Source organism: Tamandua tetradactyla, chromosome 5 (genome assembly GCF_023851605.1).
Source record: "Tamandua tetradactyla isolate mTamTet1 chromosome 5, mTamTet1.pri, whole genome shotgun sequence".
In the NCBI taxonomy this organism is placed as follows: Eukaryota; Metazoa; Chordata; class Mammalia; order Pilosa; family Myrmecophagidae; genus Tamandua; species Tamandua tetradactyla.
In genome coordinates this window covers 175,191,729-175,209,171 of record NC_135331.1, presented here as the reverse complement: position 1 = coordinate 175,209,171, position 17,443 = coordinate 175,191,729, and the positions used below count along the sequence as shown (strand labels likewise).

General features: G+C 38.0%; 1 protein-coding gene across 1 annotated transcript in view; it reads left to right on the top strand.

Annotated features, from left to right (window-relative positions):
* The first annotated feature begins 8,695 nt into the window (after positions 1-8,695).
* The window catches only part of FRK (fyn related Src family tyrosine kinase), a 135,960-nt gene continuing 127,212 nt past the window's right edge, over positions 8,696-17,443 (top strand). The window contains exon 1 of the mRNA XM_077162708.1: positions 8,696-9,682. Within this exon, the coding sequence (XP_077018823.1) occupies positions 9,312-9,682 (371 nt within the window). The 5' untranslated portion in view covers positions 8,696-9,311. The remainder of the gene's footprint in view (positions 9,683-17,443) is intronic.

Sequence of the window (17,443 nt, the reverse complement as noted above, 5' to 3'; positions counted from 1 at the left end):
ACTCCAGCATTTTGAAAGGGCCGATCTTCTTCCTCATTGTTCAGGAGAGTGCTGCTACTCCAGTGTTCAGAGAGTGTGAAGCCTGTGGTCTGGGGATTATGGAGAGTCTGGTTGCTGAATAAGTACTTGGAAGGAATGGGGCTGCCACTTCATCTGGCCCAGAGGACAAAGCATCATTCCATAAATGACTCTGAGATATTGAAATCTAATGGAGTATGCTCTGCTAGGTTTTGGAATTGTTTGGGCTCTATGACCTGTTTTCTTTCCAATGTCATCATATGGGAATGGGAATGTTTATCCTATGCCTGTCTCTCCATTGTATATGCAAAGCAGATAACTTGTTCTCTCTGTTTCACAGGTCCACAGATATAAGGGAATTGTGCCCCAGGACAGACCACATCCATAACAAGTTTTGATGAGACTTTGTATTAAACATTGTTTCTGAAATGATTTAAGGCTTTTGGGATATTATAATGGAATGAATACATTTTGAATGTAGAAAGAATGTATCTTTTTGTGGTCCAGAGTGTGGAGTGTGGTGGTTTGAAGCTGTAGGTACCCAAGAAAACATGTTCTTAAATCTAATGCATCCCTGTGGGTTTGAACCCATTATAAGTTGGACTTCTTGATGAGGCTATTTCAGTTAAGAAGGTGAGTCAACTCGATCAGAATGGTGTCCTATTATTTGAGTCCTTTATAAGCAGATTGAAATTCAGTCGGAGAGAAAAAAGCCACAGGAAGCAAGAGGCTGGATATCAATGGAACCAGAAGAGAAGCGAGATACCAAAAGATACCTCCATTTGCCTTGCCATGTGACGGATGAGCTGAGGTTTGCAGGCAGTCAACAAAGAATATCCAGTGTTTGGGGAGAAAGCATCACCTTGGTGATCTTTGATTTGGACTTTCTTTTAGCCTCAAAACTATAAGCTAATACATTTCCATCGTTTAAGCCAACCCATTTCATGGTATTGCTTAAGCAACTTAGGAAACTAAAACACATGCTAAGAGAAAAACTGGGTTGGGTGGCTGTGCTATCTCAGAGTGTTTAGAAATAACCTCTTTAGGAATGTATTTTTTAGACTGACAACAGAAAACGAAAGCCCCCTGAAGAGTTTGAACAGGAATGTTCATGGCTGGGAGAACAGTGCATACGAAAATCTTATTCGGGAAAGGGCCTTGGCTGTTGCCTCATTAAACAGAAAGGTGGTCACTGCATCTGGACCACAGAGAGCCACAGGAGGATCGGTGCAAGATGGAGCAGATGGGGCAGGCTGCAAACTGTCCAGGCAGGGCCTTGTAACCAAAGACAAAGAACTTGGAATTTATTCTAGATGCGGTGGGAAACTATCGAAACACACAGATATGATTTATGTTTTTAAAAGAAGATTTTGACTACCATTGTGAGAATAGATGGTGGTGGAGCAAGTGAAGGCAAGAAGACCGTGTAAGCATGGAAGAGTATTCTAGACTCAATTTGGGATAGACAGAAATATAAGACATAGGCTTATCTTCATGGGCAGAGCAATATGATTGAGGGAAGCAACACAATTAAATGTGAGCAGATATTAAACGATCTCGGGTATTACATACTGTGTTCTAGGTGAATGATAGTCAGCTTTCATTTTATATATATATGGAATATTTATTATACATTAGGCATTGCTAAATATTAGGAACAAAAGAAGGCTACAAGAATTGATTGTAAAGAGGTTACAATCAATTGGCTGAGACGTATGAGATAAACAATAGAAATGGAATATAGAGAATGAGGCAGAGCACAAATGGGGAGTGGTTAATTTTACCTGGTGAAGAGGTAAGGAAAGAACTGATGAAAGGGGGAAACATTTGTTCTGGCCCTTAAACGATGGCCCATACTTATCTGGCAAATAAGTTGGAGAGTGGTGAAGGTAATAAAGAGTAAGGGAGGTGGGGAAGTGGTGCCAGGCAGAGACAAGCAAAGGCCAAGTGAGAAGTAACAAGTCACATCTGGGGAATTTGAGATTTATGTGGGTCTAAAGGATCCATTTGGGGGAAGAGAAGATGTGGTGGGGATTTTTATTTATATTTTTTAATGGGTGCCTAAGATGTAAACCTCTTTTCTCTGTGTGGAGACTCTGCCACTGTGTGAATCTGGGAGAGGCAGTGTCCTAGCTTTCGTCATGACAGCTCTTTCTGAACCTTGGAACTAGGGGTCTGGGCAAGACACTCTGAAGGGAGAGTCTCATTCTAGGATCTGATGTGTGTGGGGGGGCCTCTACAGGATGGAGGATGTTTGGAAGAGTGTGGGAAGTGGCCAAAATATTTTCCAGAGTGACTGTTCCATTTTATATTCCAGAAATGTATGAGCGACCCAATTTCTCTGCATCCTTATCATCCTCATTTGGTGTTGTCATTATTTTGTTTTATTTTATTTTTATGACATGATCTGTTTACAGTTTATTTTTCTTCAACTTTGATTTTTTTTTTTTAAAGCTGGGCAGGAACCCAAAATCAGCTTAATAGCACAGCATTTTAAGAATTGACCTACTGTTCTTAGTTTTCACTTTAGTAATTCTGATAGATGTGTAGTGATATCTCATTGTGGTTTTTTTTATTAAGTTAAATTAAATTAAACTAATATGTTTCCTTGATGACTAATTATACTGAACACCTTTCATGTGCTTATTTGCCATTTGTGTGTCCTTTTCATTGAAATATCTGTTCATGTTTTTTTGCCCATTTTCAAATTGAATTTTTTTTTACTGCTGAGTTTTGAAAGTTCTTTATGTATTCTAGATACTAGTCCACTGTCAGCTAGTGGTTTGCAAATATTTCCTCCAGGTCTGTGGCTTACCTTTTCGTCTCTTAGTAGTGTCTTTCAAAAAGGCAAATATTTTCCATCTGATGAAGTCCAGTTTATCTGTTTTTTTTTAAGGATCATGCTTTTGGTGTCAAGTCTTAAGATTTCTTTGTCTACCTCTAGATTCCAAAGATTTTCTCTTATTTTTTCTAAAAATTTTATTGTTTTACATTTTGCATTCAAGTTCATGGACTCATTTTGAGTTACATTTTGTATAAGGTATGAGATTTAGGTAGGCTGAGGTTCTTCCTTTTTTTTTTTTGCTTATGAATGTCCAGTTTCTCCCATACTGTTTGTTATAAAGTCTATCTTTCCCCATCAAATTACTTACACACCTTAGTGAAAATTAATTGAGCATATTTGTGTGGGTCTATTTCTGAGTTCTTTATTCTGTTCATCAATTAATGTGTCCTTCTGAAAACACTACACAGTCGTTATTGTTGTAGTTATGTATCTTGATATCAGGTAGACTTATTTCTCCCACTTCATTCATTTTTCCACTGAAGAGTTCTTAAAAATGTGCACTATGATCAGGCTTATGCTCTAGGGCGATCACTCGGCTGCAGTATGGAGGGTGATTGCAGGAGGGTGGGTCTGGAGAAAGTGACCGCTGGGTTAGAGACCAGTAAAGAGTTGAGGAAAGTGACAATGAGATCCTGAATTAATGCAGCATCAGTGAGGGTGGAGAGGAAGGGGATTAAGAAAATGAATATTAAGCAGTTTGAACTGATAGGATTTAGTTACTGAGTAGCTATAGGGAGTAAGTTAAAAAGAGTAGTTTAGGATGCTTCCTGGGAGTCTAGCTTTGCTGTGATTTTGATTGAGGCAGAGAATATGCAAAAATGAAAGGTTCTGAGAGAGCATAGTGGGTTCTATTTTGGATCTGCTGAATTTGTAATTGAGGTTATGTTTAGTAGGTTGTACCTATATAGGTTGGGATCTCAGAAGAGCAGTCTGTGGTGGAGGTGGAGGTTGGGGAGATCTCAGCAGGGGAAGACACAGACGCAGAGAGCATGAGCACTGAGGGGTGTGCAGAGGAAGGAAAGGAGCCAGCCAAGGTTAGAGCCCCAACTGACACCAGGTCTTAGAGGGAGGAGGAGAAAGACTGACACGTCAGATCCAGAAGAAAGGTATTAGATAAAGGGGGAAATCGAGTGAGCAGAATTGTGGAAAAATCAATGCATTCATATGTTCTCAGATGGTGAAGAGAGCTCAAGCAGAATGAAAATGAAAAATAAATGATTTGATTCTGCAATGGTAAGGCATCGATGGCATCAGGCAGACCCTTCAGTGATGTGGCATGACAGCAAACCAGAGGAAGAGGAAGAGAAAAATGGGAAAGAGATAATACTCACTACTCTTCTGAGAAGTGTAACTGAAGAAAGAAGAAGAGAAGACAGGTTGGTATAGAGCGGGATAAAAGACTTAAGAAGAGTTTTGATTGTTTGTTTCTAATGCTTGAGACATTTGAGCTTGAATATAGGCTTTGAGGAAGGCACTAATGGAGAAAGGCCAAAGGAGGCCTGACTAATGGAATCAGATTCCCCAACAGAGTAAAAGAAATCAAGTCAGGAGCACAGGTAAAAAATTTAACTTTCAACGGGAGAATGGATATCTTTTCTATCATTGAAGACATTTTCAAAAAATGAAAATAATTATAGCTTGCATAAATAGAAGTTACTTTTTCTCCTACATGAATAACAGGTCTGGAAGTAGGTGTTTCTGGGCATTAGGAATACAGGAGCCTTTCGTATTTTTGCTTTCCATTTCCAAAATGTCCGCTGAGGATCTAATCATCATAATTGAGTTCCAGGCAGGAGGAAAGATAAAAGAGGAAAGGGCAAAAAAGTACATCCCCAGCTGAGTCAGCCTCAATTAAGGCATTAAAGACACCCACCCAATGACTTCTGCTTGCATTTCATTATACCTGTTCTAGCTGTAAGGAGGACTGGGAAATGTAGTCTTTAGCTTTTCTGCTTCTAAAATAATTGAAGTTCTGTTAGTAAGGAAGAGGAAGAAAATTGACATTGGGTAGGAAAGTAGAAGTTCTTGTCTCAGGAGGAAAGAAAGTGCAAGTATGTTCAGATGGAGAGACATTAAAAAAGAAATTGAATTAATTCATTTCAAGTAGACTTGGGATTGTTGTGAATTTATATGGTAAAGTCGTCAGAAAAGGGGGATAGGTACAGATACCCTAAGAAGTATGGTGGAAGATTTGGAACGGTATTATTAGAAATTGAAGAGAAAGCTGACTGGGCAGGCATGTAAAAGGATGTTGAGTACTGCCAACCCCTAGCAGAGATTGGAGATTATTAATTTGTCCTGGTACAAAACTAAAGAGCTGTGGCTTTTCTCTAGCAGTGTTTAGCAAACCAGATATAGGAGGTGTATGGTTAAATTCATTTAATGTTGGGAGATTACAGAAACTGGACAGATTCAAGGAGAAGAGAAATTGTTTTTGATTGGAATGGCCAAGAATGGCCTGAAAGAGATATGGGGTTTTTATCCAGACCTTGAAATATGGGCAGGGGTCTGTGAGGAGGGGAAGAAATACCAAGCAAAAGAATGGCAAAAGAGACAAGAGTAGATCTGGAAATAGACAAGACATATTAGGAGGCTCAGTAAATCATTTTGGCTGACTTGGGAGGGCTAATGTAAGGCAGTAATGGATGGCAATGTTGAAAGTATATCTGATAAAGATTGGATTAAGTACAAATTCTTTAGCCTTGAATTCCTAGCCATATCTTGCAGGCAATGAGGATCTGTTGAAGGTTATTGTGCAGGGGAGTGATTTAAGAAGATTAATGTGGTTCTGTTTGCTGTAAGGATGGGAGGGAGAGTAAGTGCAAGCAGGGAAACCGGTTTCGTAGGCTGGCAAAGCAATCCAAGAATCAGGAAATAATGAGAAAGGAAAGAAGGGGACAGAGAAGCATAGACAAAAAGTCACTTTCTCCTCTGTGCTTCTTTAGTCTTTTTCACATATCACCACTATAGAACTCTCACTTTCAGGCATGAGTATTTGTTTAAGTGTTTATCTCAGTCCAATTGCATATTAAATTCATTCATTCAATGTACAAGTGGCTTATTGAATACTACCTACGCACTGGACATTACACAAGGCACTCAAGAGTCAAAGAAATTGTCATCTCTAGGGAAAGCAAATGAAATGAGTAAGGGAACTAGATTGAACTCAACAGGTGATGGAGTAGAGGTGTGGGCCAGTTCTAGGGGGGCAGGAGTAGGGACCTTGCATCTATTATGTCAGAGAAGTGACACTTGAATCATCTTAGAAGAACCACAAGGAAATCATCAGGGGAACAGATAGAGGAGGATGCAGAGGTGCAGTGGGAAAGAGGGCCTCCCTTTTCCAAGAGCTGCCTGGAATTTGGTGAACCTGGAACCCAGAGCCTATATCTAGGGAAAGAAAGTGAGATTGGAGAAGTGGGTGGGCTTCGTGTGCCATGCTAAGGAGTTTATGTTCTGTACCACACATATTAGGAGCCCCTGAAGGATCTTAAATAGAAGAATGACATGATTAGATTAAAAAATTTTAAGAGTCAGTGAAACCAAAAAGTTACACTCTCAGTCTTTGGAGTCATATTGATACCAGTGTGTAATTCATGATTATGCCACCTGGGGGCTGTGTGACCTTGGGCAAGTTGCTAAACTTCTCTAAACCTCAGTTTCTTCTGTAAAATTAAAAATAAAAACAAATACTCACAAACTAGCTTCCTCATAGATATTGTTGGGTTTTAGTTTGTGAGAATTAAATGATGCAAAATTCTTAGCCCAGGACCACAGAATGCCCTCAAAAATCTATTAGCTATTCTTAGTACTGGTGTCACTCAGGCATACCCATCATAAAAATCGCTGGGGGAGTAGTTTGCAAGATGAATCAGCGATGGAGATAAGCTGGAGAAAGGGAGACCAGTCAGGGGGACTCTGAAATAATAGGGGAGAGAATAATCTTTTGAGTGCCCAGCTGTCATTCAGAAGGAGGTTAAAAAAAAAAAAGAGTTTGTGGGATACATGAAAAGGAAGACTGAGCAGAATTTAGTGATTGATTAGCTCAAAGGGACCAGGGAGAGAGTAAAAGATGACTGCAAGGCTTCAAGCTTGGGTGCCTGGAGAATTCTGGTACTATTGACAGAAGGAAATCCTTTCCTTCCTAACCCTGTGGCTCTCCTTTCTCAGGCCGTTGCTCGCCTGACATCTTTGGATGGTTGGCTGCCTTTTCAATTTTATTCACTTGCTCAGTGACTGTGCCTTGCAGGTCTGCCTCTTTGTTTCTTTCCAGAATGTCTTGTCATAACGACAGCAAAGGCATATTTGAATTTAGAACCTTCAAATTTTGAATTCTCCAACCCCACTTACAAATTGGTTTTGAACACTCTTCTCTGGTTGCTTCCGAATCTTATTTCATTTCTAAATCTTGTGGATATCCCAGGAAAGACTTTTAGCTTCTATCTCTCTTTTTAGGGGCATTAATAGAATCCTCTACTTTTACAGTTAATCTCGTATTTTAAACAAAATAGTCTTTATGGTTTCTCAATATAGCATTATTATTTTCTTTTCTGCCTAAAATATGGAATTAAATATATGTTCTATTTTAGGTCTCACATCATAAATTAAAATATATACACACACACAACTCAGCTTTTGGCCTGTCTATTCTTGCCAAATTGTAACTTCTCCTGTGACTCTTTTGAGGAAAGACATTGGGGGAAATCTGGGATGGTGAGATTAAACCATCCTTAATTAGATGGCTAATTAAACCCACTGTCCATTTATATGCCTGATTTTAGCGCAAGGGACTAGCAGCTGGGGCTGAGGCCAGGGTCCTCTGGTTTTCTTTCTTTCCATCCTTTTCCTTTCTTTTGAATTTGATTATTCTGACTACCCAAAATGCCTTGCAGTTTGACAAACAAAAATGAGTTTTGAGACTGTCATGGAGCTAGGTTAGCCCTGTCAACATTTAGAAAGACTGCTTTTAAGAGAGAAACATTTTAATAAATGTCTTATCTAAGAACAAGTGACACATCATAAGCAATTTTGCATTATTCTGTACTAGTGGAAATGGCAGTGCACTGATCTGTCCAAACTCATTGTTAAGTTATTCTTGTGATCCAGGGCACATGTTAGTGAGAAAGCTGCCCTGAGCCGGGGGAAGTAGAGCAAAACCCTCAGCCCACTTCAGGATAGCCATTCTCATCTCATCTTTATTAGTCCCTGAACTCAGGCCAGCAGAGTTAGTAAGGACTGGTAAGGACCTGGAGGTCACATTTTAACAGAAGAGCCTCCACAGTAGCGCACACATAGCGCTTTTACAGCTTATCTCCTCTGGTCACCGTGTGTGTGTGTTTGTGTGTGTGTGTGTGTGCACGCATGCGCGCGTTTCAGAAATAGAGAAAAACTTGAGAGATGGGAAATTAAAGTCTCTGTGGGAAAAAGCTGTGTTTCAGGTTCTCAGCATTTTAGGCAGCTGCTCTCTTACTTTTCCAGACTATGAATATACTTTAAGGCTATGAAAGTCTATTTATGATGATGAAAAAGGTAAGGATTCCATGATTCCTTCCCCATTTGCCCCTTCTCCAGCAACTAATACCTAAGCATTTTCATTGGCATTTTATATCCTGTAGTGATGACAAAACAATACTGCTCATCTTCATGGAGTTAAAAAAACGCGACAACATTTCCCCAAATTTATGAGCTGGGAGCATAGCAAGAGAAAAAGCTGCCTGAGTTAGCCTGTTTCTCCAGGGTGAAACGGATATGGATTTCGGTGGTTGCTTTAACTATTTGGCTCCCTGGTATAGGCTCTGGTCTCTTCTGGGTGTGGGAAAAGGGAGGGGTAAAGAGGCCAGGAATCCCATTTAGATCACAGACAAAAACAAACCAGGAAGTCAGGAGAAAGTATTGCGGTCTGTTAATAGCTCAGGATGTTAAAGGCAATAACCTCGGCTGGTTGGTTATTCATTAGCAAAAAGGAAAGTGCACTGGGGGTCAGGACTGGCCAAACTACGGAAACAGACTCAGCACAGGGAGTTAGTGCCTGGCAAAGGCAAGGTGTGAAGATTTTACCTGCAGTTCATACCTTCCTTTTGCTAACTTTTCCTTGGGATAAAAGGCAAGATGACTTTTTTCTGTTCTCAGACATTTGTCTAAATATTCCTCGGTCAATTTCCTTTTGCTTTTGTTGTGGGACACCTAAGCAGGACCAGAAGAAAAGATATCTTCTGCTCTGGGGCAGGAGCAGCTACTACTGCAGAAGGAAAGAAGTGAGTCTCTGAAGGCAGATTGCTGCAGCCACATCTGACAGGCTGTTGTGAAACAGGACTTTGCACCTTCTCCAAAGCATGCTGAGTTGGTGTTGATTACAAAGTTGCCTGGTGGAGGATAAGAAAGTGGCTCCTCAGAGACTAAGGCGAGAGGGAGAAGCCCCTCGCCCCTGCTCCCCACCAGGTAGGGCACCATGGGCAACATCTGCTTGAGACTCCGGGGGTACTTGGAACCCTGTCTCCCCTGCTTGTCCCAGGAGGCAGACAAGCCGGTGGTGATCGAGAATCCAGGGGCCCGTTACTCACCTGATGCTCCCCGGCCACAGAAGCAGGAGCCCAAGAGAAGCCACGGCCACTACTTCGTGGCTCTGTTTGATTATCAGGCTCGGACAGCGGAGGACCTGAGCTTCCGCGCCGGGGACAAGCTCCAAGTACTGGACTCTTCCCATGAAGGCTGGTGGTTTGCCAGGCACTTGGAGAAAAGAAGAGATGGCTCCAGCCAGCAACTCCAGGGCTATATTCCTTCTAACTATGTGGCTGAGGACAGGAGCCTCCAGGCAGAGCCGTGAGTAGTACAAATCCACACTGTTTCTTGCTTCTCTGAAGGCTGGGTAATGAGCTTTCCTCCCTACCCATCTATAAGCCCCCAATTTCCAAAGAGCTCCTAGAATGTATGAGGAAGTACTGGCAAGAACCCACTAATTGAAACGCACCTCCCCCGCAAAGTGAGAGTGAAACTGGTAGGTAATTGTTGTTGCAATAACTTCTATTACAGCAGGTATGCCCAGGAGCCTTGGGCATATTTTCATCGACATAAACAAATAGTACATCTAATACCCTTTGGCTGGAAAATAACTCACAGCTCACTTAAACAACAAAACTGCCTTTCATTTGTGGGTAAATCATAGGACTTCCCTAAATACCACAGTTTCAAATGTAAAGTACTGTTTGTTTTTTTTAAAAAAACATTACAGCATTACAGAGGAATACCTCAACTCTAGCTCTAACTCTAATCCTAATCTCTTTTCATTCTGATGGGCACACACAGGGCTAACTACCATTAACATTTAGCAGATGCTAACATTTCCAGTACTTTTTTTCCAGTGAAATTACAATGTAGATATTTCCTTTGAATTCCTAGACACTGAGTTGTATTACCCAAACTATATCTTTTGGTCTTTACTCTGATTTGAGACTACAGAAATTTAGTAAATTTTAACTTTCAAAATAACAAAATTTTCCCAAAAAGCAGAAAAATATTTTGCCCTCATATTTGAATGAATCCTTTGAATTAGAGTGGAACAAAAGGGGACATTATATGTATTTATTCACCTATCCATCGTCCGTCCATCTATCCTGTGAATCCACCCATCCATCCTTCTATCCATTCTTGCAAGTGCCATGCATAGGAATGCATGTGGGTGGGGAAGGAGGACTAAGCTAGCAGTGGTAGAATATAAAGCAGACAAAGGAGTCTTGGCAATGTAGACTTGTGATCTGGTGGGTAGTGGACCAAGTAGAGACTCTCTCTCTTTGGCCCCAACCTTATGTTTCCTGGTTCCTGTGAATAGACTGGGGATGGCTTTCTGAAAAGGGGCTCATATTTTAGAATGGTTCTGTTGTGGAGGAATCCCTGGGGGTTCACTCCTGTTCTTTTTCCTGTGATCTGAAGCATCCCTTTCTGGCTCAGGGAATAAAATGTTCAAGAAGAGTCATAGGGACTTCATTGCTGTTTTCCAAACTCACAGATCCAAAGATGAAGGGTGATTAGGTGATTTTTGAGATTCTTTCCAACACCAAAAGCCTATAAATGTTAAGAAGGATATTAATTTATGCCAAAATAGAAATGAATTGACATGTAAACTTTTGATGACTGGAATTGATCAGTTCTCAAATGAGAAAATCACCTGTGTGGATATTGATTTTCTGTGATAATCAACAGGAAATATCCCTAATTATTTGTTGAATGCATACTTATGTGCATGCACACACACACACACACACACACACACACAGGGACCAGAGGAGATATTCACTTACATAATTTCCCTGTAAGCTATAGCATGATGGATGTTTTATATTCTGTGAAAGCTCTGTATACTATTATGTAATACTAATATTTAGTGCTTGGAATTCATAAACTACTCTGTTTTACTATATTCGGTTCATTTAACTTCTTTTAAGTCTTCGCTTTCCTCATCTGTAAGGTGTCTGGAGTTGCCTAGACTTCTGGATTTCCTGGTTATCTGGGCACGTAAGCACTTATGTCTCATATGCAGTGGCTCAGCTATATTCATATTTGGCAGAATTATAAATGATGATGAAGAAAGTGGCCTGGAACAAGACAAGCAATACAAAAGATACCATTCTGGATAAAAGGTTTGAACATAGTATCTTTACTAATTTAGGCTGCCTTTGCTTAACAAACACAAAATAAAGCCACTAAAGTATTGTGGCTATTTTTTTATGATTCTCAGGGAGTCATCTGTAGTCAAGAAATATTTTTTTTTTCCTTCGACATATAACTCCTGATCTTTCCTCTTGGAATTGGTTCTCAGTAGTGTTCCCGTGTGTCTCTACCTGCCAATACAACTATAGTAAGCTTCCCTTGGAATTTTCACACCCTATGGAAAAGTTATGATGTTGAGAAGATGCTGCCTCTGCACCTTCTGTCAGCATGGGCTACTTGTTTCCTTTGAAGTGCACACGATTACATTCACCTGTGAACCCAGGTTACATCTGAGGTTGCTTGTCACCATATGGCTAAATTGCTACAGTACTTTTAGTGCAAGTAGTTGTAGCCTCTAGAACTCTACTCCACTTCATATAGAAATGATTTTAACCTAACAGGCTTCTGAGTGAAGGTGTGCAAGCCACCTACACAGTGCCTTAACACCATGAAAAACAGCTCCTAATATCTTTTCTTCAGTAGGTTTTCTCAAGTTTATGCTTCATTTTCCCCGTAGGAATACTTGAGAAGCAATGCAGTTTATTCTGCATTGAGTCCACTAAGTAATGTTAAGTAAAGATTTAACTTAATCTTATAAAGTAATCTTATAAAGTAATTTATAAGATTTAATCTTATAAAGTAATGTTTATAAGATGAGAAGGCAGTGGAAAAACAATGTAAGTTGAATAATCAAATTTCTAATTAGACCAGTTTCATGCAATATATATGAACATTTGTCTATTTATTTCTTTATTCTGAACTTGCATTAATAAGAAATTAATGCAAATACTCCTGAAATTATTAGTGCCATGGCAAAACAGTTGGGGATTTTACTTTAGTTCTAATGAAGGGATTAGGGATGTCAAAAGAGGAACTAGACTATTGTTAAATGATAAACCAGTTTACTAATTGATTATTAGAAATCATACTTTTCCCATTCTAAATATCTTACATTAACTGACAGAATAAACCAATTATTAATGATTTGTCTCTATGATGAATCATTATATTTCTCTCATCTTCAACTTGAATTTATTTCTAGATCCTTTCATAAATGAATGTTTTTTTTCCAACATAGAATCCTTCAAAAACTTTACTCTTAAGCTCTGAATTCTCAGAACTCTCTTTAATTTTTTTTATTCATGGTGGTTTTAAAGATAAAAAGTTCACAGAGAGATTGATGGTTTGAAATTACATATAAACTTGGAGCTGAGTGTAGTGGCTCTAAGTTATTGCCTTTATTGTAAAAAAATTGAAGTAAAGCAGCATATTAATAGGAAGCAACTTGGCCATCTATAGTATAATTTACCTGTAGCATCATTTATCCATAAAAAGTTTTACATATAGTTTTAAGTGTGCCTAAGTTGGGGCCCACTTGCTTTCTGTGTGTACAGTTAAATTGGACTAAGATTAGAAATGAGGTCAGTTCAGTCTTCTGGAATGTTGGGGAGAGAGAACAGGGTGGACACAGCAACTTAAATCAAGGGTAGCAGTAAAGATAACCAACTTGTCTGCTCTGTAAGTAAGAAGAGTCTTAAATTATGGTAAGAACAGTGAAATACACTGCTGAAATTTTGACTCCCTAAGCCTCTCAAAGATATAAATTAAGATTCAATTAAAAAAATCAGATCACGTAATCTCAGAGCTTCTTTTATATTAAGCTTTATCTCTTCTGTGTCATATTCTTGTGAATGTTCTTATTGAGAATCAATAAATGATTTTGTTCTGAGTCCATTCAATGAGCCTGGTATAAAGCTAGCTGAAGGACTTACCCAACTTGGAGGAATTAGTGTTCATTTTGTTGCACTTTGATTCAGCTTTATGTTAAGTTGTCTCTGCACTTATGCATGAACAGTAAAAGCTATGAAACCTATCTATATACTTCTAAGCTTCTGGATACCTTTGCCTCTAGGAGGGCTACAGAAACCACCCAGACTGACCTACAAAGGTGTCTTTTTATTCCCTGTTAGCACCTTAGCAGGAGAAGAAGCAAAGTATTTTGTAGTAAATTGTTTCTCTACTCTTGTTTCCCAGTAGAGATAGATTATTTCCAATTTCTCTTCCATTCACTATTAAACAAGAAAGCAAGAAATAAATATTTGTAACTTATAGTTCTGTAGATAGTTTATACTGATGGGATAAAAATGTTAGACTGTTATGTAGCATAAAGATATTGGGAGTTCCCCCATCTGTTTAGGGAATGTTTTTCTACTTAATGCTTCTGTTTAAGATATCAGTAGAGCTCTTTAAATGTTTTGTCTAATTTAAGATCATTGCATTGTCTGGTTTGATAAAGGTAGCATGGAGAAATAAAGTGGTCTATTCCCAGGAAGATTCTCATACCCTCATTTTAGAACAGAGTGGAGGCTTCACTATTTGGTGATTTGAATACTCCTGATTTTACTAATTATTGAACGCAGTGTTTCCAGTTATTTTCTACCTAGATGTTGGTAGATTTCTTTCTCAACGGGGATATAAAACCAGCATTTCAAATTTCAAAGCTTTTACACCTTAAACTAGTTAAAAGTAAAGTAACAATGTAGTTTAAAAATTAAAATTACTGTTAGGAAACCAGTAACGAAAAAGGCAGCAGAGTATTTAAAAGCCTATACAACATAATAGATCTTACCTACTTTGAATAATTTACATTAGTAGAAAATCACTTGTAAGCAATCAGTTCCAAAATTATTATTTATCCAGAACTTTTAGCTCTTTTCCTTTGCGCTAGTTGTCAAGGAAGACTAAATGTATGTGCATGGAAAATACAAATAATGTGTTTATGGTTCTCCTCTCTAAGACAAAGTATACTTATACACCACCATTTTTAGAAACTAAGTAAAAAAGATGTTTATGAATATAGGTAAAATACATACATTACATGTATATATGACTGTCGATGCAATTAAAGATTTTTGATAAATCTAAGATAAAAATTTTAGTACATACAATTTAAATCAACCAAAGGTATAGTTAGATGACATGCAAGTACTTAGAAAAGTCTATTATTTCATGATCGTATTTTCAGTTTTCCCCATTCTTTGAATTATTTGTAGTTGTATGCTACTTACTCTGAAGTAAAAATAACAATATGTTGCTAAAATGAGTAATCAGAGGTTTTACATGCCAGGTATAATGGTTATGTGATTTTTTATGTTAATATAACTCTACTGTGTTTATTTTTAAATAACTTTATCTCACTTTGTTACATAATGAATTTTTATATGAATTGTCACAATTTTTAAGAAAAATAGTAACTAACTGCTAAATTAAAATACATTTTAAAAGAATTATGGCAGAGGTGAAGAAGTAAAGAAAAGAGGTACCAACTGAACTGCATTGAAGTCACAAAAGTTTGAATTTAATTAATAGTCATTTAAAATAGTTAAATAATAGTAGTGAAATTTGATTACATACAGCTCAAAATTCCTTTGGGAAACAATGAAATGACATAGTATGGAAACATTAAAATGAATCAGGGGTCATTCCTAATCTTTTCTAGGAAAATTAATAAAATCTATAAAACTTTGAAAGTTTTAATGGCAGCATCCTGTTCAGAACCACTCTCTCTAGTACAAGTATTGCTAAGTTTTTTCTTTTGAAGTTTTCAACAAATTTCTAATGATGGAATAATTTTAGGTTAGTGAATAAATCTTAAACTATTGTCTTAAATGTCATAAACTTCAATCCTAGATTAGAACCTAAATTCCAACTTAATTGAATATGCTTTTTGGGAAAAAATGTTGTTTTGGGTTTAGCTTGTTTTTTCTTATACTGAATTCATTTAAATGTTTGTCTCTGTTGATATATCATTATGGTTTGCTTTGTAGAACAAAGTCAAACATCTCACCAAGCTGAAATTGTCCAAGTAGACACAACTTTTGATACTAAAGTAAGGCTAACTTTTTATTAGCAACTAATATGTTGTTCACATAGTAATACTTTGCTTCGCTGAGCTCTGGTAATCAGCTCAGAAAATTCCCTTCAGATTTCCCAATCACCAATACCAGTGAAAATATATATAGGAAACAAAAATCAGAACATATTTGGGTTCTTCTGATAGCTATTTTAACTAGATTCAAACATTAATGGTAAAAAGTTTTAATTGAAATAGAAGGGCTGGTTGTCCTTTTTGGCCCAGCCATTGGTGCCCATAAGGAACCAGGACACTGCCCCATGTGATCTGGATTTGAATTTGTCTCTATCATAATTTAACTGTGTGACCTTGAACAAATTATTGGAGCCCTCTGCCTCAGTTTCTTATTTATAAATCAGGAATAATAATGTTGCTTATCTCAGATTATGTGACTGAAGTGAGACTATTTGAGCAGAGAGGGTACGCTGGAGAGTACCTGGCACATAAGGCTTGATAATGTTCCCCATTATTTAGTTGGGCAGCTCCTTGTTTCCTTCTGTTTAAATGGGTTATACTCTGCATACCTCCTGTCTAGCCTTGGTTCACAGTATTCTTCCCCTACAGCAGGCCTCCTGCCTACTGAGCATCTTTAGTTTTTTTTAACTGTTTTATTTTCTCCCTGACCTAAGGTCTTCACAGGTGCTGTTCTCTCAGCCTGCATTGCTCTCCCTCCTCATTTTCTAATTCTCATTCATCCTTCAGATTTCCCCTCCCTTAAGCCTTTTCTGATATCCTGGACTACATTAGTATTCCAGGTTAGAGACTTTAACATCCTTGGTCATTATGGCTAATTTATTTTCTGCAAGATTATAAACTCTGGATGTGGGTGGTGGGAAGTGGGGTCAGAGCCTTGGGCTCTGCTGTTTAGTGTGGCATCTGTGTTTAATAAGCATGTCATAAATATTGGTTGGATAAATGAATAATTAAATGAATGATTGTGGATCAACAAATTTCAGGCCTCTTTAGGAGCAGCTAACAGAGCCACCTTTGTTCTATGACTGTCCCTCTCTGAGTTGCTTTTTACCTACCAGGAAAATCTAGGAAGTTTCTTTATTAATGGCAAAGGTCAGTTTGCATTCTTTTGCAATGAGTCATTCATGCCTTATTTTTCGCTAGATTCATAATCATAATAGCATAATTGCCCAGCTACCACAAATTAATTGTTCTAATCTATACTCCGGAAGAAAATACTTAGGGTCACTAATTTATTTGAACTGTACTTATTTGAAACTGTACTGTGATTATATTCAAACTAAAGGAATTACTGACCTAAGCTTTCAAACGGACAGCAAACCACAGCTCAGTATATAAAATTAATGCTGTAGGACCAGACTTTTAATTTCAGTTTTTTTGTTCAACACACATAATTTGAAATCATTATGTATATGAAATATCTTTCAGCTTGTACCTACTGAATGTTTGACTTGATTGAATATTAATAGATAATCTCTGTTGCATTTTAAAGCATTACCAAACAAAATACTTAATACATTCTTTTTTACTAGTTTTCTTGCTAATTAGCTGCTGATTTCTCTGCAGCCTTCGCTGACTCCAATTTGTTAAATGGGAGTTCTCTGCACTTATATTGGAAGGATTTGGGCAGGTTGCTCCCGGGAGTGCGGTTAAGTAGATTAATAGCCGCTTTAGTGGTGTTTCAGCTTCCCTGTGGCTACTTTTCTGAATCTTTCATCTTTAGTATTAGTTTATGTGGCAGTTTCTTTGAACATTAATGTAACAGGAATTTTGCTAAGATGCATGGATGCAAATGTCGATCATGTGCTCTGCATCACCCACTCAGCTGTTTCTTTGGGTAAATTCAGAGGCTATAATAAGCTATCCCTGGTATGAGAACTTTTTTGTCATGGTATATTTTTCCCACAGAGTTTTTTAGTGAGATGTTCTTCTATTAAAAAATTGAGTGTCAAAAAGCTTTAATGGTGCTTTTATTTATATGTCTTCTTTTT